The following is a 24,311-nucleotide window of genomic DNA, read 5'->3' as shown; positions in this document are numbered from 1 at the left end:
TTGCTAATCATTAGTTTATTCATGAAAATTTAGATTTCCATGCTGAGTATTCGTTCACTTTATTATTCATCATTATGATAAAATGAACAAAATACTCCCAAATTTAAAAAATTTAATAATATTATTGTTGAGTTTGTAATATGTTGCAAAAATCAGTATTATAATAAGTGAATTATTATTAATCAATCAAATACAATATTATTCATTATTTCGGCCGAAATACTGATTTTTGCAACATATTACAAACTCAACAATAATATATAATAATAAATAATTATTTCGGCCGAAATAATGAATAATATTGTATTTAATTGATTAATAATAATTCACTTATTATAATACTGATTTTTGCAACATATTACAAACTCAACAATAATATTATTAAATTTTTTAAATTTGGGAGTATTTTGTTCATTTTATCATAATGATGAATGATAAAGTGAACGAATACTCAGCATGGAAATCTAAATTTTCATGAATAAACTAATGATTAGCAACGAAAAAAATCGAGATTTATACTTCCGTCCGATTTTGAGTGTTTAAATAAAAGAATTTGTTGAACGTGATTCGATATTCGTGTTACTCACGACTCGGCATATCGATTTAAAAAAAAAATCATCAAAATACGTCAATTAGAACCCGAGATATTGTCGAAAAAAAACGCGCGCACGTTATTGAAACAGTGAATTCGATTTTTGCGCCTGCCGGTTGCGGCGAGTCTCTCCCCCCACCACGGCGCCCGACGGTCTGCCGCGCACTTTTTGCCTCAACAAGCTAAGTTGTTCACTTGATTTTCGATATGAAATCAGTTAGAAGCTCGAAAAACATTGTTTGGCATATCAAGTACTGATATTAAAGAAGACAATAGCGTTCGTAAAATGTCGAAATCGTAATTTGTTAATTAACAAAGTCACTTCGACTTTGAAGTGTTCTAGTTAACAAACAAACTGTCCGATTACCATGAGTCTTGTTTCAAAAGTTGCGTCTTCTTTTGCTCTAACTGTTCCACTTTCCCGAATTCGATTCCGACAATAATTGACGAACTTATTAGCATTTGTTGCTAAGGTCAAATTTGAGTCATTTTTCGGAAAATTCCCTAGTTCATAATAATTGCAATAGGATGGTAAAACTTGTTGGACACGTTAGGGGGAGGTCCCAGGTATCTGTAAAAAAATCGGCAGCAACTCAGAAGGCCTCATTTTGGTTCACGTTAACAATTACGATAACGCAACTCTCGAATCGGGCTTAATTAACAATGATATTCGGAAAAAACTATCGAGCGCACAGCGATCGGGCTGCGCATGCTTTTTCATGAAGGTTTGATGTACTCTTTCTGACCCTCCAGAGAAAGATTGTTCGATTTCAATTGTTTGCAAAATACGTGTGAAAAAAGTACTTTTTTCGATAAAAAATCATCGAAAATCGTTAATTTGGCGATGAAAAAATTTTTTAAAATTTTTTTAAACAACGTATCCGTGTGTAAAATTTGATTTTGAACAAGTTTGCTTCTATACATTTTTCTCGTAGGGTCGATACTTTACGAGTAATAGAGGAAAAATGGTCTAAAAAAGGAGAAAATCCCGAAATTGGAATATTTAAACGTCTCTAAATAATTGTGCGGAAAAGCTTGAGATGGCGCAACTTCAGAATATGTTTCTATATGTAAAAGGAACCCATTCCACAAAAAATTGGCTTCCCACCAATCACAACCACGATCTGCCACTTTTTGACCTAATTCTACTGGACTATATGGGAAATCGATACTACATCTTAATTTCTGTATGTGAGTGAAATTTAATAAGTTACTTTTCACTGGCAAACACCGGTCTGCCCCATAGCGAGAGGAGTTCTTCGTCAGTTTTATGGAGAATCCATACTACTTTCCAATCTCTGTATTAATTTATCAATTCTATCACCTGTTAGAGATAATGAGAGTGGAATAATTTTTCACCAATATGAGGTTTCAATATCATTACTTCTTCGAAAAAGTTGATACTTCACTGATGAAATCAAAGTTTGGTTTTTCGTCAACTCGACATTCGTCAAATTCGCACATTTATGTACGTGAACAATTTACGAAGCAATCGGACCACGAATTTATACAATTGATTGTGTACATTGCGATGCTTATGAGCATTGTTGTGAAAGATTCACGAATTGTCATAATGCACCCAGCATCGTCTATGCAGGTTTCTACTATTGAACCTGATTAGAAGATGCGCGCTGTGTCACCTAACGGTGTGCAGAGGTACCTCGGTACAAAACTTTTCGCCATCTAGCGGTATGCGAAAGTACCTTGGTACTGAACTCTGCATTACCGCGGCGGAAGGGGTACACGTCGGAGTTTTTAAGCGACTTTATAAGCACCAAATGAGTCGCTATCACTGTCGTTGCTTGTACAGCCGCGGTGCATCTATTCGGATGATGGTTGTTGTGAAAGTATGTAAAACATGAATTGTGAATAATAAAATGATAAATGAAAGCATACCCAAAATAATAGATGAAAATAGCATCGCACGATGATTCAATAAAAATATAGCCCTTAGTCCACCATTAATTAAGGTCCCGCTGACCTGGCATGTCCTATATATATTTCGTGACGTCAGAAGCGGGTAAATCGCCCGCACAAATCCTGATAAAACGGGGGTACGAATCTGACTGGAAAAATTTTCAAAACATAGCTTGAATAAAATTGTACGTCTGTATCTCAGTCACTACTATCGCAGATCACTGATAAAGTCTGATAAAAATAATGATGAACTCAATAACATCACGTCCCGTCAAACATGGCCGATCGGGCTAGCGACTTGTTGAATATTCACCGCTTGTACGAACTCAGAATTTCTTTCACTTTTGCCAGGGAGATACCGACGTACAAAAACACACACGTAATCCGGGAAAACCTATAGCACGAGTCAGTTTTCCGTAAATATGGCACAATTTGTGCGGGCGATTTTCAGGTGACAGGAGCCCGTTCTGATGCACAAAAAGTCTGTAATTTAGTTCAACGTTGAACCTCCAGAAGCGCTGTAGTCGACCGAAGCGGTACCAGATGGTAACACCACATAGTATACGCACACATCCTATGTTTCTGCTAAAGCAACAATCTGCAGTGCCGACGAGAGCATAGGCGAAAAAATGTACAACTCACTCAGAATAACCGCTAGATTTTGAAATTCGTGCATATTATAAGGCATCGTTTTGAAATGGTAACATCAGTTCACAATCGCGGTAACTATTCGTAATGGCACGTAGCCCGACTGTATGTGAACGGGGCATTTCATGCAAAACCGACCAACCCGTGACCCCGACCAATTTTGATTCTATTGAAAATTTTACACTTTCTTGTACCTGCCAAAGGCAGTCTGTCTGAAACATTTTAGATGTTTGTCTCGACCCATCCAAACACCATAAATTTATCAAAATTTCGCACAATTTTTTTTTATATGCTCATGACTTTTCCAAAACCCGATATTAAAATATTATACTGTTTCTTTTCTTGTTTTGAGTCGTAGTTTCGAAAAGAAAATTATACCTTTTCATTTTATTGAAGGGTTTTGGGGCATTCTACATCGAGTACGCACCACTTAAGTCTGCCATTTTCCGTCGATTTGATAGAAAATCATTAACAAAAACGAAAATACCTATCCATTAATTCCCGTTCGTCGAAAAGGCAGATATGAATGGCGAATAATTGACATAGAATGCCTCATATACGCTCTGGATATCCTCATCTCATAGTAGCATCAGTGTCCGCAAAATTGTCATACTTACAGATTATTGACCGAAAGATTAGATGCGGCAGTAAAATAAATACTGAAATTGCAGGAAACACGCATGTATAGGCGTGAGGGTTTGGGGTTGAGATCAACAATTGTGCTTTTGAACGGACCATTATTTATTTGTTTGTAGCCAATTTGGGGGGAGGGGCCGGTTGACAATCGTCCAAGCCTGTTTTGAAGATTACCCTCATATATACGCGAAATTGTTTCTGAACCGAATATGTTTAACAATACTAGAAATCCATCCCGCAGAAAATCTTTGTCATTGTACATACATACAATTACTGCATACAAAGGTTCAAGATTCATGGCAAATATTTTACAGGGCCGATCCTTGTTAAAATTCTGATGAAGATTTGCTTGCCAATTTTTTCTGTTTTTAATTCTCAACAAATAAGGATTTCATTCTTTATTTGCTTCGTTTCATTTGTCAATTACGCCTAGTTCCGAATGATGCTACCAAATGTTTTTTTTACATCAGACGAATTACCTGAAAGTTACTCATTAGGTGAAAATCGATATAAAACTACACACCGTGACTTCTCGTAGATGGTATACGCTACGGATACGCTAGTGAGTTTTGGGTTAGTTTCTGCATCGCATACGACCTACGAAAAGTCGGGGTATGTGTTACTGCTGTACATCAAAGTCCGGCACTATCCTATAAGATTTCACAGAAATTTGGAACTCTCGCAGGGATCAACTTCTTCGAATTCCTAGTACTATCCCTCACACGCCACTGTCCCCACTATCCGCGCGGCCGTCAGTTCTGCGTTTCCTCGCGTACCGTCCACATCCACTTTTCGCGGTGAACGAAGCAAACGCGAGTGTTTTGGTAATTTGCCGTGTCACAAGTTCTAATCAGGTGCAAATTTTCACGCGGCTAGTGTGTATACATTGTAACGCTAAATTCTGTTACCCTCGGATGAGGACTTACCGTTGACACTTTGGCGCGATTCTCTACCTATCCACAATATCAAACTATAACAAAATCAATTGTGTTGGGCGCCAGACGCGTTAGCGTCGATTTTCAAACAATGATACAAATCAATAGAAATAACACAAAACCGTACAAAAGAGATAAATAGAGAACCCGTTGTATGGCTGGCTAGGCTCAGGTACGTTCGCGCACATCCCGGTAAAATGGCGGTATTCAAGGCAGCTAACAGTAATTCCAGAATTAAAGAAAATAACAAAATAAGGAATAAAAGAATAAAAGACTCACGTCAAAAGGAAAATGAACAGGTCAATCGATCATATATTGTCGAGAAGATTACATGGTTAAGACAGGCAAATAAAATGGTATCGACAGCGGTAGTTAATAAAATAAATAATCGTTGTTCACAAAAATTTCGGTAGAATAGCAGTAAACGGTAGCTTTAAAACGAGAGACGGTAGTTAACAGAGAAAAATGAACGTAGGTCGGGAGATGCGATATAATGCAAGAATTGACTTAAAACTACACGTCACTGTGCGACGTGATCTTACCCAAGTTGCAAATGACGCTACGAAAATTATTATTCTGTCAATTAGAAACGAGAGAACTTTACTGCGATCGGTAGAAAACAACGTAACGATAGTTCGGTACATGATACGACAAATTTACCATAAATTATAACCAGTACGAGAGATTGACATTCGTTAACAATTTACAAAGTCGGCAAACGATCGACTAGATAGCCTTCGGTAGAATTATTCATAAACGGTAGATTCGATAATTAATAATTATTACGGACTTGAGGAATTAAATAATGAATTCCTAAACATGACTTTTGAGAGAATACAAAATACAAAATTATGAGAAAGTGAGAATTTCGGAGAGTTTACAAAATAAAGAAATGCACTAAATACACCGCAGTACAAAAGAATAATTCGCAGAACTTAATTTAACAAAATACAGAGAAATAAATAACAGGCAAAAATAATATAAAATTGCCAATAGCAATAAAGAAAAGGTGCGGTAATATCTAGGGGCTGATTCTACGCTCGGTTGTACTCCAAGGAACTCGATATATGATACAATAGGCACAAAAATAAATAAAAATATAATAAGCAATAACAGAAATAAAATATGAAGCACACTACTAATACAAAAAGAGTATGGAATAAAATATTAAGCCAATAGGGCTCAAAATACGATAGAAAGTACAGAAGCAGGCTAATAGAGATTCACAAATAATCAGAAAAATCATAAATACAAGAGAAATAATTATTCGGCAGTTACAAGGTCGCTCAGATACGAAAATAATAAATTACTGAAATCATGCAGTCACACGGCGGCTTACTGCAACTCTAGGCCGTGGACCATGATTCACACAAAACTGGCATCACAGGATGCAACCAAGAAACAATAAATGGAATATTAATGACTGAAATCATGCAGCCACACGGCGGCTTACTGCAACTTTAAGCCGTGGACCATGATTCACACAAAGTCGATAAATACCATAAGAAAGAACAGAAATTATGAGCAACTTCGTAACGATACAATTCAAAGGCAGAAGCCTTACCTTGGCTAGTGACTTCAGGCACACAAACTGACTCTAATTTAAATCAAACTTAGAATAATAGAACGAAAGTAGAAAGGGAGGAAAGGACTTGAATTTACAGGAAGAAGTTAACGATAGTGCAACGATAGAGGGTATGGAAAAACGGTAGATACAAGAACGGTAGGATGAGAGGAAAAAGGATCGGTAGCTTAAATCGAGAGAATAATCGGGAGGATGCGGAAAACAAGCTGTCGCTCAGCAGGTCAAGCGTAGAATAGGAGGTCGTAGTTTGGCTCGCCGATCTCGCGGTTGTCATGAGGTGATTCTTCTTCTTTGATTGGTTGGTTGACCCCCACCGCAAATAGGCCATCCCCCTGTGGCGAATATTGGTTACTGCGTGGTCATACGTTTTCCAAAATTACCGCTAGATGTGGCGTAATGTGCTGCTCGCGATTTCGTCGTTGACACCAACTCGTACGATTTTGTAGCTGCTTCGGTTTACGGTCCAGGCTGCCTATCATCGGGGACTTCTTTGACAGAGGCATACACAGGCTGCCTCTCGGCCAAAGTTACCGGGTGGAGAGTGACGCCTCATTGTTCACCTCCACCGGCTTTCTGCACAGATAGTAGCTAGCTGCCTGTACCTGAGGTCGTGCAGTCAGACGGTTGGCCAAACCGTGGACCACGACCTACACAATTGGTCCCTGCCGATAGGAAGGCAGCGTCGATCCTAGGAACGATGGCTTTATCAACCTGAACGTAGTGGTTTGGGGTCGGTCCGGCACCAGGCCGGTAAGTCGGAGGATGGCAGGCTACGGTCTGCCCTTCACGCCATCCTTACGGCATCCGATAGAGCTGGCGGCTGGTTCCTCTTCGAGAAACGGTGCCCTTGGCCGCCGGGAGGATTTTTATCTCCCTGTTCACCGGCAGTCGAGGCGATACGGAAGGTTCGGGTGGATGCTACCCCAGGTGTATATAAAGGTGCACCAAGGTAGCCAGTATAGTCTGATTAGACCGTCGGTAGGCGAAGTCGTCGAGAGCTGCAAACGGTAGCTAGTGGTCCCTTGTTGGTCGGGATCGTTGTCGTCCAAGTACCTTATTAGCTTGCGCCGAAGCGCGAAATAAAGAATTTACAAAAAAGAATTAGTTAAAAGTAGTTATTGCCTATTTTGTATCGAGTTCGGTTGGAGTACCCTGCTGAGGACGCGTAAACTAAAAATAATAGCGGTTGTGTGCCCTTGTGACGGGCGGTTCTGAAACGCCACGTTACAACATATATTTGTTACAAACAAAAATAATCCTGTAAGTGCAACAATAGATAAGTTACGTCACACGGCTGAACCGAAAAAAGGTTAAATTTGACGCGCCGACAAACGAATCGTTCGTTGAAATGGTAAGTGTTTTATACTGCAAATTTCTGTTATGCAATTATAGATATCATTTACAAAAATCCTGCCAAATCTGCACTTGCTATGCAGGGTGATTCATAATTCACAGCAAATACTTGACAGGGCGAATCCTTGTCAAAATTGGAGTCGAAAGTTCCTAAGAAATTTTTCGGGAAAACGGCTTTTTTCATTCGAAGAAACGGAAATTTAATTTTTTCGGATTTCTTCTTCGATCAAGTTTTTTTTTCTCTGTTCTCTTCATATATTATATAATCATTTTGATTTTTCGTTAGGAGTGTGCAGAACATAAGAATTGCTGAATGCTTCGTTGCGAATACCACAATTTTATCGGAGCCTAGATTCGAATGCTCGGAGAGTTCAATTATTGTAATCGTACGGTAATTTTCTTTTCCGATAATTGGAGAAATTTACACGAGTTGACATATACCCTGAATACGATGCAAATATGCGAGAAATTTCAAATCTTAAGGAAAATAAATATCACGACTGTTATTATTTCATCATATAAACCATAAAAAGTCAGTTGGGTTTTAATTTAGGTTCTTGAGTCAGAAATATCATCCTGACAAAAAATGCCCGCGTATATTCCAAAACAATGAAAGCTTTTTCGAAGTGAAATGTGAGCATAAAAAGTAAAAACCTATTTCTACAATTTTTTTTCCGGAAGCGACGAGTCATTCAGTTTTGTTGCAAAATGAGCCGCAGTAAACTTGAAGAATCAATATCTCATCTCCGGTTCTATTTGACGTAGAAAAATGATTCACAGCACATTCGCGAGCAGAGAGGATGAGCTTTCGTAAAAACTTTGGTTTATCCGGAAACATTGAACATTGTAATATATAAAGTGTTCTTCCTCTTCGAGCACAACTTGTGAGAATGTCTGTAAGTGTGTTTACATTTTGGAATCTCACGCTTCTGATGCGAAGCTCGTGAGACAGTCAATGACCGTCTAATATTGAAATGCGGATATGCATTATCAATATTAATATTAATCACGAGGCATTTTTCATTGTTGAAACGTATAATTTTGAAAAACTGGTGAATTCGAAAAATTAACGACGGAGCCAGGAATCGAACCTGGTATCTAGCGATGCTTTACCGGAGCCTTACTCCACTAGACCACCTAGCCGCCCTGACTCTGATGTCGTTAATTCCTCTCATCACCAGTAAGTTCAAATTTGTTTTCTTGTGCTGTGATAGTATGTATGAATATATAAAGTGTTTTTCCTCTTCACATTGTGCTCGAAGAGGAAGAACACTTTATATATTCACACATACACATTGTGCTCGAAGAGGAAGAACACTTTATATATTCACACATACTATCACAGCACAAGAAAACAAATTTGAACTTACTGGTGATGAGAGGAATTAACGACATCAGAGTCAGGGCGGCTGGGTGGTCTAGTGGAGTAAGTCTCCGGTACTGGTAAAGTACCGTAAAGTAAAAGTGGTAACACTTTTAACATTTTTGTGTACAGTGAGATCGCGCCGACACATGGTTGTAAGAGAACAGAAACGGACCGATGTATTTGTATGAGTCCTTGTATGATAGGGAGGGGAGGGCACGAATTGTGTGCCGAAGTATATTTTTATCGACAAGTACTAATCATGTTATGGATTCTGCGTTGAAAAGGCGAAACAACCAAATAAGTACGCTTATATTTTACAGGATAATCCATCGTAACCGTTGGACGGTCGCAATGTCACATGCAGATCGACATGCCGCAGGGATATCTTCATGGAGTGGTGAACTATGTTCAAATTACATTACTTCGCAAAGGATGTTAGAAACTCCCATCAACCGGGAGAAGGAACTGTTACGCACAACTCGCAGCTTCATAGTTACCTCGAATCTGGGATACTATTTCCATGTATTTAATATTTCAGAGGGTATAAAAATAATCCTCAACGTCGATGTCAATAATTGTTTCATATATCCATAGTAACATGAATAAAGTGTTCCAATATTATATATAATCATTTTTTGAAACCCTTTTCACTAGTAAAATAGCATCGAACATAAAATTATTTCATTATTGTCAGTAGAGTTGTGTGTAAAAAGCGATGTACAATTTTAGAATGATTTCGATACCCACGTCGAAGAATAGTCATGCAAGGTCGTAGCGATGCTACATAAAACGCGAACACAACGATTCGTACCCGTTTTGTTTCAATCGTATTTTTCGAACATATTTCCAAATATCTACAAATGGTGAATGGTGATATTTTATGAAATCATTTTGAAAATACTTCGTGCTGTGTAAAACTAATATTGCGCGATACGTTTTAATGTATATGGGACATTCTTTTACAACCGAACACCTTTGCGACCGACACATTTTTGATTCAGCTGAAATTTTTTTTGACGGCTTCTATACCGAAAAAATAGGGATACGTATTCGAGGATTTTTCATTTCGCATATTTCGTAAGATAGAGGGGATCGAAAATTTGATAATTTGGTGTTTTTTGGCTTGGAAGACTCACTGTCAAAAATTCATAACGCTGGTTCTATTTGAGCTGGAAAGTTCGTTTTTTCCATCTCAAAGCTAATAAAATGAACTTTATTACAACAATTCTTTCATTAACGATTATTACGAAATTTATACTGTTATAAACAATTAATATGTTTTAATCGATCTTTAACAATTGCCCCAACCTCGTAGCGAGTTCTTAGCACAACCATCGTATTCTACGTCAAATTATTTATCCATAACGTATTTTGAATTAATGGAGAAATGATTATCACTGGAGGAAAAGAATTAATTGATCTAGCGCGGCACGTCACATCGGCGCGCGAGTTCCATTGCACGCCTCATCATCTTGCCTCGTATCGTTTTCCTCTGTAACATAAATGATTCCTCTATATTTTTAATTGAATAATATTATTCATTAGCATATAAGACTTTATAAAAAATTTAACAAAAAAATAATAAAATAAAAAATATTCTTGTGGCAAATAAAAAATTAATTTACCAAGATTTTAATACATTATGATTATTCAATAAGCACCTCGTTCTGCATTACGTCTCACAATATTTACATTCACTTTTAGTATGTATAGTATTTTTCGTTTAAAAATTTGTACAACCGTTTTTTGGTTGACACAATGAGAATTGCTTTGCTTCCAATTCTTTAAGAGAGGTTGGAATCACACAAATTTTCAAGAATAAATGTAAATATTGTACGACGTACTGCAGGACGAGGTACTTATTAACTAAAAATAATGTATTGAAATCTTAATGAATTGATTTTTTATTTGACACAATAATATTTTGTATTTGATCATTTTTTGTTACATTTTTTATAAAGTCTTATTCGCTATTAAATATTATTATTCAATCGAGAATATACAGTCATCATTTATATTACAGAGGAAAACGACACGAGGCAAGATAATGAGGCGTGCAATGGAACCCGTGCGCCGATGTGACGTCTCGCGCTGGATAAATTAATTTTTTCCTACAGTAATAATAATTTCTCCATCAAATAAAAATGCGTTATTAATAGATAATTTGACGTAGAATACGACGGTCGTGCTGAGAACTCGCTACGAGGTGAAGGCAATTGTTAAAAATCGATTAAAACATATTAATCATTTTTAACAATATAAATTTTGGAATAATCGTGAATGAAAGAATTGTTGTATCAAAATTCATTTTATTAGCTTTGGGTTGAAAAAACGAACTTTTCAACTCAAATAGAACCGGTGTTATGAATTTTTGAAAATGAAATGACTCTCCATGCCAAAAAACACCAAATTGTCAAATTTTCCATCCCCTCTATGTTAGGAAATATGTAAAATAAAAAAATCCTCGAATACGTATCCCTATTTTTTTGATATAGAACCCGTGAAAAAATTTTAAGCTACATCAAAATTACGTCGGTCGATTTTTATCTAAGTCTTTTCGATTCATCAAAAAATGACCCATATTTAAGGGTGTTTCACGGAACACGAAACTGAATTTGCTATATTCACCGTAAAACTATCAAAATAATCAGTTCGGTCGTGATGCAGTCGCTACACGCATGATGTCATCATTCGCATGCAAAATTCGAGTCAGTCCTGTTGGTATGGTTACCGACTCAGATTCAGGCCTTTTACTAACCGCGTTTTGTCTAATATTGTGTTGCGCTACTCCCCGGTGGAGAGTACCACCTTCGAATGGTTTGGAATCGAGGAAACTTACGCAGAGGGCGCTTCGATCGATTACAACATTTAGATCCAGGTCAGCGGCACCTTAAGCGCTCCAAATTTTCACAACATGTTGACATATGCTTGGTTTGCCGTCAAATTGATCAAAGAAAAGATCATATTTCCAGATATGAACGGAATATACTTTCCTCTGTTGCTTTTGAAATAATATTATCAGAGCGAAAACGTTGCATCTATAAAATGTGCATGGTGTAAAGAAAATTTACGTTTTTCGTGATTTTACGTTAACTACCATCCGAATAGATGCAACGGCTGTACAGATTATGACAGTGATAGTGACTAATAAGCCATTGTAAACCAAGATAAACTGTGAACATTTGTAATATTTTGTAATAAATCAGTTTTCAATAACGAAAAATGATAGCTTTACAATCGACTGATTTTTCAGGTTAATTTACAAAATTATTGACGAACAAACGTGTGCTGTCGGGAAGCAAAAGAAAAGAAATATGAGTGAAACAGAAAATTAATCGTGGTCGCGATCGAACCCGGATCGCTCGTTTGGGAGTCGGGGGCACTGTTTTTCAGTCAAGCCGCCTCAATGATACCGAGCGTAACGGAGCAAGTGAATGAATAGCACTACGCTTTTGAAATCGGTTTTTCTTGAAAACAGTTTCGAGTGAGGTGGCAGCACCTTCCGCCTGTAGTTTTCTATGAAGTACTTTTTTTTACCCCAAAAGCGGTTTGTCATCCTTGACCCCCATCTGGCGATTTCTCCTTGTTGGTACACTATAGTTCAGGACAAGTTGAAAATTTGAGGTCTCAGTTTCGGATATCAAAATTTTTTCAAAGATAAATACTCACCGTGGAACTTCTTCGTTGAGCGTAGATTCTTATAACCAACACTTCTGAAGAGGTGGCAGTTTTCCTTGATGAAACCGTTTCCCAGAAGTTTAGAAGCCACTGATTACGCCGTAGGCTTCCATAGTTGACATGACAAGGTAAAAAATCCACAATGAAAACAAAAAGATGGACGTAAGGTATTTTGGCACCAGAGGTCCACCCAGTTCACCACCGATGTTTTTAGCTCTCCTCAATAGAAGAACGATGATAACGAAGCAAGCCTCGGTGCAGAACAGTGTCACGGAGAAAGCCAGACTGAAGCAGAAATTTAAAACAAAAGACTGTTGAGCTCATACAAGTATAATAGTCTTACAAATTGAAAAACAAATTCTGTAGGGCAATTTTTCGATTGTTCAATTATATACTCATGGGTTTTAAGGGTGAGAAATTTTTTTTTTCTTGGATATGGACAATTTTACCTAAAATTAGTCAAGAAGTAACCTTGTATGTTTTTACTTCATTTTTTCTTACGTGTAATATATTGTTATAAAGGGTGAAATGACTTCTTGTTTTCCTCTTTTTCTGATCTACTAGTCGCTATATTAATACCCATTAGGTCACTAAAGCATATTGAGACCATATTGTTTGAGCATAGCTCAATTACTTAAAGACCTATAGTATTTGTAGGAAGAGTGCAGCTACAGTACACTACTTTACTTACGAACGTGCTCGGACGCCCATGTGATGATATATAAAGTCGTGCTATATTAATCTAGATTAATTTCGTTCGTCGACATGGGTCAGGTATGAGATTTGTTTTCTATTATATGTATATAACGATGTTTCGGTCGGACTGTCCGCCAACCATCTTCAGGCTTGAACAAAAAAAATTTTTCCTTTTTTTTTTCCCCCCAAACTTTAAAAATTAAAATAAATAAATACATGAATAACCAATAAATAAACAATACACATTATCTACTTAATTTAACATGAGAAATCTTATTATAATGAATATTTAAAGATTTTTGTGTACATAACGATTTATAAATTGTATGTCACAACCCGTGAAGGTTACTCTACATTTTTAAACGTTAATATTAAACAATAATTAATATAATATCACAGATATTAATGCTATGATTGTACAACGAACCTTTATAAAAGTTTTTACTAAGAATTTGGAAACGGATTGAATGGATTAATTCAGATTACTTACATTAATATTGACATTCTATAGGCGAAGTTCTTATTGTCAGCGCCATTTCGGAGGAAGTGATTAGTACCGGTCAATACACAGTTATACGATTGATTCATGATCAGTGACAACAAGATTCAAATTGTTAAAGCGGTAAATTATGAACTAAATTATATCTTGTTACAGTTGACTAAGATGTTGAATAACAGTTTTGCGATTACATTTTATATTGTTGTTTCTGCAAATGTTTATCATTTCTTTCATGTTTCTTTTATAGCTATTACTCTCTGTGGTAATCACTGATGCATGATCAAAGTCAAACTTGTAACCCAGCCTTAACGTATGTGATGCAAGAGCACAACTGTCTGGATTGCTACATTTGATTTTTGATTTATGTCCAGTAATTCTGTTTTTTAGGTGTTAAGATGTTTGCCCAATGTATATGTTATCACAATTTCCGCAATCGATACGGTAGATGCTATCAATAGTATTGGCAATTGGAATTTCAGATCTTAAAGAAGTACATAACCGTTGGGTGCTATTTGTGATCTTAATGTTACATTTATTGCTACATCGTGTAGAATTTTTTTAATTTCAGGTGAAAAGCTTTCCACATATTTTTTTGTTTAAGCCTGAAGGTGGTTGGCGGACAGTCCGATCGAAACGTTGTTATGTACATATAATAATAAACAAATTTCATACCTGACCCATGTTGACGAACGAAATTAATCTAACCATACCATGGTCACGAAATTATAATTATCTATATTAATTTATATATCACTACATGGACGTCCGAGCATATCCGTAGGTAATGTAGGTATCCATGTAATTTAGCTGTACTCCATCTGCCTTCAAACGGCATGGTTTCAATATTCTATAGCGACGAAATTGACATTAATATAATTATCAAAGCATACCAAACATAGATTTCCAATACGAAGTGATAAGAAGAATTGTCGACAGTGTAGTCAGGGTAACTAAGTGGTCGAATGGTGTAAGTCTTCGGCATAGCATCCCTAGATGCCAGATTCGATTCTCGGCTCCACTGTTGATTTTCTTATCTCCAATATGTTTGAAATTAATTCTGTAGTCGTTATAGATAGAAAATACATAAGATTCACCAGGAACAGATGTGAACAAATGAATAACGTTACTGCGCCAACTTGGATCATTATAAAAAAGCAGTCCATTTTCTGACTGAAATAGAGAAACACGTGTCAGAGATAAGAGCATTTTCCTTTTAGATTTATTTCGTTCCTGTTTAAATACTGTATTTCTGCTGACTGACTCGTTTATTTATTTAGCTGCAAGCTGCGATTTCACGATTGCTATATTTGGTATCAGAAACGTAATTTTTGAACTTTTTAAGTGATGCAATTCAGTGCACTCTTACACGTGATACAGATCAGTGCCGGATTTACACATTTCCCAAGGATAGGCTGTTAAATTTTTGCCGCCCCCTACCTCTCCAAATGTCAGTTCCTGTATTATTTCTGCAATCCAATAATTTGGTTGAAATCGCACGGGAAATAGTTTTTGGGTATATGTATTCCTAAGCTAATCAAAACTCAATCATACACCGGGAAAATCTCTTGAAAGTATACATATAACGCGCATGCGCCGAATAATTTAATCTCATTGGTCGGTGAAATCGCGCCGCGGTGATGTTTTCATCTACTGAGCAAGGCGCCAACGTACACAAAATGAAACAAAAGCTGTAATTCTCTGGCGCGTAAAGCCGTGGATTGAGGTTATGCTGCTGTTTATTTTTACGTAGCGTGAATTGTCTAAGAAGAATAGTATCGTTCAGCAATACCGTGGTCGATTTCGGAAGATATTCAACCGACGCAATAAAGAATTTAACGAAAAAGCTAATATCAAATGATACAGAAATTGGGTGTTACTTATTAAAAGACGGAATCTGAATATTCAACGTGAAATGTCATTAACAAGTGGGAGTCTGGACAAACAGAGGTAGGTAAGTCAAAACAATGTTTATTGTGAACAGATTCTTTATTTACATAAAATTAAAAATAAATGGATGGTCGAGACCCAGTAGAAGGTAGTTCCAGAGTAGATTCGTTACGCTGCAGTGCTCCAGAAGTCAGTAATTAGTGCCGATGAACATGAAATAAATAAAAGAAACGAGTAACAAGGAATGAAGAAATTATTCATCTTAAACACGAAGCTTAGGAGGACAAAGAGTAGCAATTAACAGAAAACGTACCCGACGCAATACTCACGAAAACCCTCGCCGACATCATTGATTAGTTGACAAAGTTTTTACAGCTCCATCAATGTTCCGTTAACAAAGAGGGTTCACCAGATATCCAAGAATAAAAAGAGAAAAAGAACAACAGTTAATATTACAGTGTAAATCATGCTATTAATGAAAAATTAGGAAACAAAACAATAACTTACAAGACAATCGTCCGATAACACTGGGAGACCAATCTCCACTCTTCTGATCACCCCTCGTCTGGCCATTGGTTGCCTTTCAAAAAGTGCTCAAAATGCCCTCCAGTAGCTGCAGCGCAGTAACCGAGCCGGTCGTAGAAGGCATTTGTCGTGTTGGATATGATATCCGGAGACAGGTTCTGCAGGATGTCCAAGATCCTAGCTTGCAGTGCGGCAAGGTCTTCAATCCTACCTTGGGCATACTGGACATTTTTCAAATGGCCCCATAAGCCGTAGTCCAAGGGAGCGAGATCAGGTGAACGGGCTGGCCACTCGACCTCCGGGCTTGCCCTACCAATCCAGCGTCCAGGGAATTGTTGGTCGAGGTAATCACGCACCGCACATGTGAAGTGCGGTGGGACTCCATCCTGCTGAAACCAAACAGGTTCGTCCTAAACACAGAAAATGATACATTACTTGTAGTAAGCATAAAATTATTCATTTTAAAATCATACGCACTCTGCTAATAATAACGCCAGCTCTACATGATAAAATACACTCACGATTTCTTCTTCAATCAGCCTAAGAGCCGGTACGATCCTCTCTCTCAGCAACCAGAGGTACTTCTCGCCGTTGAGGTTTCCATCAATAAAAAATGGCCCAATAAGCCGATTGCCAATCGCACCAAGCCAGACGTTGAGCTTCAACGGGTACTGCGTGCCCGCCTGAATGAACAGACGAGGGTTGTTTCGACACCAGGCTCTGGTGTTCTGCCTGTTCGGTTTCCCGACAAGTATCACCGTACTTTCAGCAGAGAAACAAATGCGACTTAACAAGCCCTCGTCTGCGTTCAGACGTTCCATCATCTCTTGGCTGAAGCGAAGACGACTATCGTTATCACCAGCCAAGAGTTCTTGATGGACTTGAAACTTGTACGATCTGTACTTAGCTTCACGCAATACTCTTCTGACCGACGCGCTAGATATTTCTAAGTCCTGAGCGATGCGGCTGATCGGCTTGAATAGATCCTCTTCGACAGTCAAGCAGATGTCCAGCTTGGTATCCCAGCTCAGCTAACGGTTTGGTTGAGAGATTTTCCTGGTCCTCTCGTCGACACTACCCGATTTTTCAAATTTTAGCACCAGATTCCTGATGGTCGTTAACGAGGGTGTCGGTCGATCCGGGTGTGTGACGGCGAAATGGTCCCGATTTTTCCGGTAAGACAGGCCCTGGTAATGATGTTTCACCAACTCCACTTTTTTCTGCACAAAAAACTTGTAATCAAGCATTTTTTATCTAATGAACATAATGAATAAATTCACAAAAAGATCGAGGTGATTGCCAGACACGTGGTTAAAGTCGCGCGATCTTTTTTCAAAGTGGTCAATTTACGCGGGCGGGGTTGTTTATATTCGCGAGTGGGAAAATTACGAAACTGTAGAGGAAGATGATTGTATCGGCTGATACCAGTCGCGAGCGTTGCCCTCATCCAATCAAATTCTGGTATCACCAGAATCGTGGTTTTCGCGCCCTCCCAGTGTCGCTGGTATGCACAAAATTAGGATACGAACTATCTGGTTAAATACCACGTGGTGATCTGTCTCTGAGTTTCAATTCTAGAAATCGATGTCCCTCTACATCATTACGTAGGAAAACAAGGAAATAGTTTCGCGATGTGATGGGCGATGTTTATTCACCTCGTATTCAGCGGTTCAGGTGAACGAATTTCAGTAACCTCGCGATCATACCGTGACATTCGCGATCATATTGTGAATTTGCTATTCGAAGAATTTTGTTCATTTCGGAAAAATATGGACTATGAAAAAACTCCACAATACAAATTCAATAGATGGTATTCACAAAAGCAATACGTCAAACGACATCTAACGATCAGTAATTTGTGATTGTGATTTGTGAGCATTAAGCCAGGTGATGTCTGGTGGCAATGCGTCTCATTAACAATTTATGTTTTGTGCATTTTATTGGAAATTATTTGTATTCAAAAATACCAAAAGATCCTGTCTGATAATAATAGCTTCTAATATTTTCAGGTACGAAATAATTCATTGTCAAAGCGGGACTAAATTTGTCAGGCATGGAAGCATGTAGGTAAATTTCTAATTACGTGATCTTTGACAATGACAATATTTTAACATGGATTCAATGATGAAATTCGTTTTTTTTCAGCAGGCTCGAAGCTTGAACTTTGATTAACACGAGGAAAATTATGCCTTACCTGATGGTCAGTTTAGGTGGCAAGGATCCTGGTTTCTCGAGCGGTGCAATCATTAAAACCATCGAATCTGGTTGTTTCGTCAGACATCAGGTGCCAGAGTGAATTTTATCAGGCCATCGCCACCTTCTTAACATCAGTTGAGGCAAAATTGAAGAGCGGGATATACTACAGATCATAATGGCTGAATATCCCATCAATCTACTTTGATCGAGCCAATAGCGATAAGTTTGTTACTTAACCGTTGCTGCCAATTCATTCTACCGAGGAATCATTCTGTGCACCATTGTAATTTAAGCATTCTTATTGACCAGCATTGTTTTTCAAACTTTATACCATTTGATTTGGTATCTTATTTTAAAGCTTACTTTCACTCTCTTTGGCATTGAATTCAGATAAATAGTTTTTCAAGTCCTCAATTAGATTGTAGGGTTGAATTTTGCTAGGCAAACTGAATCAATCTAAATCTAGAACTGTTGAATAAGTTCAGTTAAAAATGTCTTTAAATTCAATCTTAGTTGACGGTGTCATCTGGCTAGCTAGTTGCACGATAACTTGAAACCAAATTCAATTTTACACTTTTTATAGGGTCCTACCTTAAGACTGAAAGCTTGTGAATCTCCATGTACCGCAATTATTTCTGCATTTCATGTTAGCATTATCTGGAGCAAAAAAAATCCCATTTTGAGATTGAAAATGGAACCTGAAACACTGAGTTATTCGATAGCACGAATTGAAAACCAAGAATTTTATAATGGTTTCTGCAACAAAGGAACTCTTTCCAAATATCCGTTTCAGAAGGTAACGTTCGGAGGACTATGAACAAGATATTGCATCGGACTACATTATTTAGAAAAAATCTTCATGAACTTCGTTGAAAATTAGATATTCATTTATTTTGATGGAACATGGGACACAATCTTGAATCCGATAAGACAATATCCTCGTAATAATGTTGTGACATTACGCTAAAACATGATTGTCCTTGAAGCTATTTGTGACGTTAAGGCGCATTTTGAGAAAGTTGATTTTCAACTTGTGTCACAAGCTGTGATCTACGTTTCTGAGTTCTAGGCTTCCGATTAGTTTTTCTTTGTTTCGAACCATACTAACATGAAATACAGAAATCATTTTCATAAATCTAATATTACTTGAATTTTTAATTTTAGCATTAGGTTCCCTTCATTTATTTAATCGAACATCATTGAAAATTTGCGAAATAAATTCTGGTAATCGATCGGAAATTTTAAATAGTAGTAGCAATAATTTGTTAATCGGAAAAAATACATTGACTATCGACTATTCGTAAATATTGTTGAACTATTTTCAAGAAAAAAAAGATTCACAGTTTCGTTACAGATAGTGAGATATTTGAATTTCTTGAACGCTCAGTTCAATGTCTCATTTTCGAGAGTGATAAAATTCAATATTACCGCCTGAAATCACAAAAGAGTGAGAAAGTTGCTTAGTTGCTTGAAAGTGGCGATGATCTTTATACGTCTGACAAATTGAATCGGCAGATAACAGTAAATATCAGAGATGTAATTATTTTGGCCATATCACCTGTTGATTGAAAAAAATTCCATTGTTACTTCTACTGTACGAAATAATAAAAATGATTAAATAAAGTGTTCGCACCTACCTGCTGCGTTTCTTCCAAGCACCCAACATTTAAACAGATTTCTCATTTTAGTTGAATAAAGCGAATTTTCAAAGAGCATTAGCATCAACTTTCCGAGTCACTACCTTGACTGTTTGAGATTCTAACCTCAAAAATTTGTATGAACTACAACGCCGCCAGAAACAGAGTTTGACAGCTGAAACTTGGAGTGGCCAGCCTGCCCGAGCAGCCGATAAAACTCGCGCATGCGCATTATATGTATAGTTTCAAGAGATTGTCCCGGTATGACTAATGAGACGGGGTAATGTATGCTACTCACACAATAACGTACATTCGGTCAACGTAATCAAATAAACTTTATTGCGCTTACAAATAGTTCAAAAATAATAAATCCAACTAAGGTATGAAAGTTTCTTACAATACCTTTTTGTGCGATTTTTTGTTGGCAAAATCATCAATGATATCGTCGTAAGTAATCTTATTCATTAATTCCGACTCTATGCACAAAAGAGTTGAAGCATTTAATTTTTCTTGACTTAGGGTCGATCTCAGACAGTTTTTTACCCTTTTCAGGTAAGAAAAGCATCTTTCACCTCAATAATTCGTCGCTGGAGTACATAGTGCCATACGCAGAGCTATGTCCAAGTTGGGATAAACGTTCTGCAAACTCTGTTTTTGCAGAAACGAAGACAAACTTTCTAATGACGCAGAATCTGGTTTTACAAATATTCTTTCCGAAGAAATGTTGCTTTGAATATGTATACATTCCTGAACTACGACAGACTCTAAGTCATTAGAGTAAATTTTCTCCAAGAAAAGGGCTTTTCTCGTAAGCATCGACGATGACAATTCACTCATTTTGGTCAGAAATGAAAACTTTTCATTGAACTTGTTATATGCCTCCTGCCTTTTTTTTTAATTCGGATATGAGTCCATCGATGACGACGAGAAATGTGAACCCTAAAAGTACCACTCGCGGTCATTCTCATTTCTTCATCGGGTGTTTCATCATAATTTTTTTTTTCTCTTTGGTTGTCTTTTTCCCATGTCTTTTGTGTACTCCTTCGAAACGCTTAATCCCATCACCTTTTCTTCGAAATACTTGAAATTTTTTCGTTGATCTCATAAAGATTCATAAAGATCAGCTACAGTAATCAAATCTACGGTAGAAGCCTGAATTTGAACACTGAGACCAGTGTAATTTTTGACTTTATAACACCACACCTGCCGCAACCGTGATCCATCGGTTGGCAGGGCTCTTTTAAACAATTTACGAAAGTTTTCTGATTTATTGGGCACTAGCTAGTATAAATACTAACGAAACTTGTCGGCTAGCGAGAGCAAGAGAAATGAGTCTAGTTGGTGGGACCAAGATTTTGCAGAGTCAAAGAAATACCAAGGATCACATGCTGCAGAATAAAAGCGTAACAATTGACTTACGTTTATGCTGACAGTTAACGAATAATTCCTTTTATCTCGTCCTTCAAATGATATTGTTACAGGCGTCTTTCCTTCTCGTTGGATGATTTTACAAAATGCAGGCCTTGGGGTAGCCGGATTTGCTCTGACAAATACTCTCGTTCGATATGCTCACACACACACGCTAGATATGACCAACTATAATTTTATATAACTAACATACGGATTACAATGAATCGAGTTTCACAGATCGAGATCGCTCTATACGGGTCAAGTGTCAGGCGTAGACTCGCTGGCGGGCCCTTCGTCAAACTTGCCACCTCGAAATTACGAGAGTGGGGCAAGGACTCGAGTGGGGTGATTCCTAGCGCCATATTAGATGAAAGACTTTTGACAAAATGTGACGTACTCACTGTAATTGTCGTAACGCGCGACACTTGAATATCGTCGATAGGCTTTACTTGAGTGAACGAGTTGAGGACGATATTTTCCTGTCTCAATACTTACTTTGTTTATTCGTTCTAAAACAATATGCCACACAACAACCATTAACGCCGCTTCCAGTTTTTCTAATTTCGATAGAATTTCCGTCGCTTCGTTTCGTGTGACAGGCTTTTCGGTACAATCATCCCTAACTCTTTCCAAAGTTTTAAGGACTCTCAAACTTCTACACGCATCCTCTCTAGCTGACCAACGTATTAGGTTTACTCTCTTCAGCGTTTGCCCTTCTCTGATTTCAGTCATCAATGTTTTCCAGCGTAGTGTTGAACTTACAAAAAAAAAAAAATGTAGATTTCTTGGAGTAGCGTGAAGAAATGACAAGCTTCTGTGTAAGATTCAGCAGTCCGCTGTTGCCACTAAATTTAAAGAGTGGGCGGAGCAAAGAACGAAAAAAGCAAACGGTGCTTGGCTTTGAATTTTAACTTGTAAGCTTTTGTATATACCAGACATATTCGCGGCATTATCATATGATTATCCACGGCAGTCTTCAATATTTATGCCCAAGGTTTTTAGTTTCGAAGTAATGGCAGAAAACATATCTTCAGCTTTATGTCCCACTGAAGGCAAAAACTTTAGGAATCTTTCAGATGGTTCTCCCGTGTCCAAAACGTATCAAATCACGAGTGTGAGTTGGTCCACATGTGCTATATCGGGTGTTGAATCGATGATTAGGGAAAAGTATTTCGCCCTTCTTATCTCGTCTCCAATTTGCTTCAAGATTCTATGAGCTATCAAGTGAATAAAGTCATCGCAGACGGTCTTTGATAAGTAACTGGTACTTTTAGATCCTTGATTCCCAAACCGTTCGATATGACTGGCTAAAAAAGGATCGAACTCAGCTAACAGTTCCAAAATCATATAATTATTTCCGTTGTTTGGATCACCGAACTTTTCGCTTTTTCCTCTAAAAGAGATACCTCTTGAACACAGCCGCTTCACTACAGCAACAACCCTCTTCAGAACGTTTCTCCAATAAGTAATTTTTTCATCCATTTAGAAATGCAGTGAATTGTCGATTCGACCATCAATCTCACTTCTAACTTTCAGACTAACGATACTAGACTTATGACGCGCAGAGTTTTCATGCTAAGCTACTCGGTATTCTGCATTTTTCCAATCATTAAATCCTTTGTTCTCAAACTGAGTTTTATTCTCCAATGAACCGAATGCCAAACGGAGTCCGCATTATACGGAACTCTTACTTTCAGAATAAACCAACGAATTTCGGTCCTTCAGTCCATTGTTTTTCATTTTTCTTTGGAAGATACTCACTGGCAAGAGTAGTATAGGGGCACTTTGGGGCGTCACAACAAACCCCCCTCGCACCCCTCTCTGGCGCGAGCCCCTCGCCGGGGAGTGACTTTGGGGCGCCTTCCCCTTGCCCCGCCGCCCCTCGCCGAGGAGTGACTTTGGGACGCCTTTCCCTCCCCCCCCCGCCCCTCGCCTAGGAGTGACTTTGGGGCGCCTTCCCCTTCCCCCGCCGCCCCTCGCCGAGGAGTGACTTTGGGACGCCATCCCCTTCCCCCGCCTCCCCGCGCCGAGGAGCGACTTTGGGGCACCTTCCCCTTCCCCCGCAGCCCCTCGTCTAGGAGGTATTTTATTCTAGAAGCTTCTCCGGACGACCACCCCTTTCCCGCAACCCCTTGTCAAGGAGTGGTTTTTCCGCCTCGAAGCTCCGTGGCTCGTTAGCCCTTCGCCCGCAACCCCCTCGCCAAGTGGTGAATATCGTGTGACGACCCCTTACCCCAGTTACCGTTGACCACGAATCAGATTCCGGACTCTACGGGATGGCCTCTGGGCCTGTGCACCCTGACCATGGGACGATCTCCTTCCCCTTACCCTGGTGCCCCTGGCCGTGCGGCCGACTCTGGGGCCACGTACCCATCTGCCCCGCTACCTCCGTTCACGAAGCGAACTCTGTGACTTGGACGTTTGGGGTTACAGGTCTTTCACCCCGGCTCTCGTTCTTTCTCCATTCCTGCTCTCTCTGTCGGGTGCTCGTGTCACTGACCTTACCCAGCCGTCAGTTTTTATCCTAAGGTTTACGTGTGCTTGGAAAATATAGACCTGGTCACTCTCTCTCTCTCTCTCTCTCTTTCTTAATGCAAGACTATAGGCATACTTAGATGTACGAGCATCAGGGCGGGTGGGAAACAGAACTCAATGGTGGATTGCGTAGAAAAATCAAATCTCATCCTCGCAGGTTTATTCGGTTAACACAGGTGCAAATACATACATGGTTATTACAGATAACGAATAAAT

General features: G+C 38.3%; 1 protein-coding gene across 3 annotated transcripts in view; it reads right to left on the bottom strand.

Annotated features, from left to right (window-relative positions):
• LOC124305499 (sodium/calcium exchanger 1) overlaps positions 1-24,311 on the bottom strand; it is a 1,112,430-nt gene that overhangs the window by 87,971 nt on the left and 1,000,148 nt on the right. For 2 of the 3 annotated variants that reach the window (XM_046765025.1, XM_046765026.1), the window contains one exon: positions 12,702-12,995. In XM_046765025.1, coding sequence (XP_046620981.1) covers positions 12,791-12,995 — 205 coding nt within the window. In that variant the 3' untranslated portion in view covers positions 12,702-12,790. Of the gene's footprint in view, positions 1-12,701; positions 12,996-24,311 lie in introns of those variants that run through there. The other variant, XM_046765028.1, reaches the window with a different exon arrangement.

Source organism: Neodiprion virginianus, chromosome 5, assembly GCF_021901495.1.
Source record: "Neodiprion virginianus isolate iyNeoVirg1 chromosome 5, iyNeoVirg1.1, whole genome shotgun sequence".
Classification (NCBI taxonomy): domain Eukaryota; kingdom Metazoa; phylum Arthropoda; class Insecta; order Hymenoptera; family Diprionidae; genus Neodiprion; species Neodiprion virginianus.
Note: the sequence above shows the minus strand (reverse complement) of the source record. Positions and strands in the feature narration are given on the sequence as shown.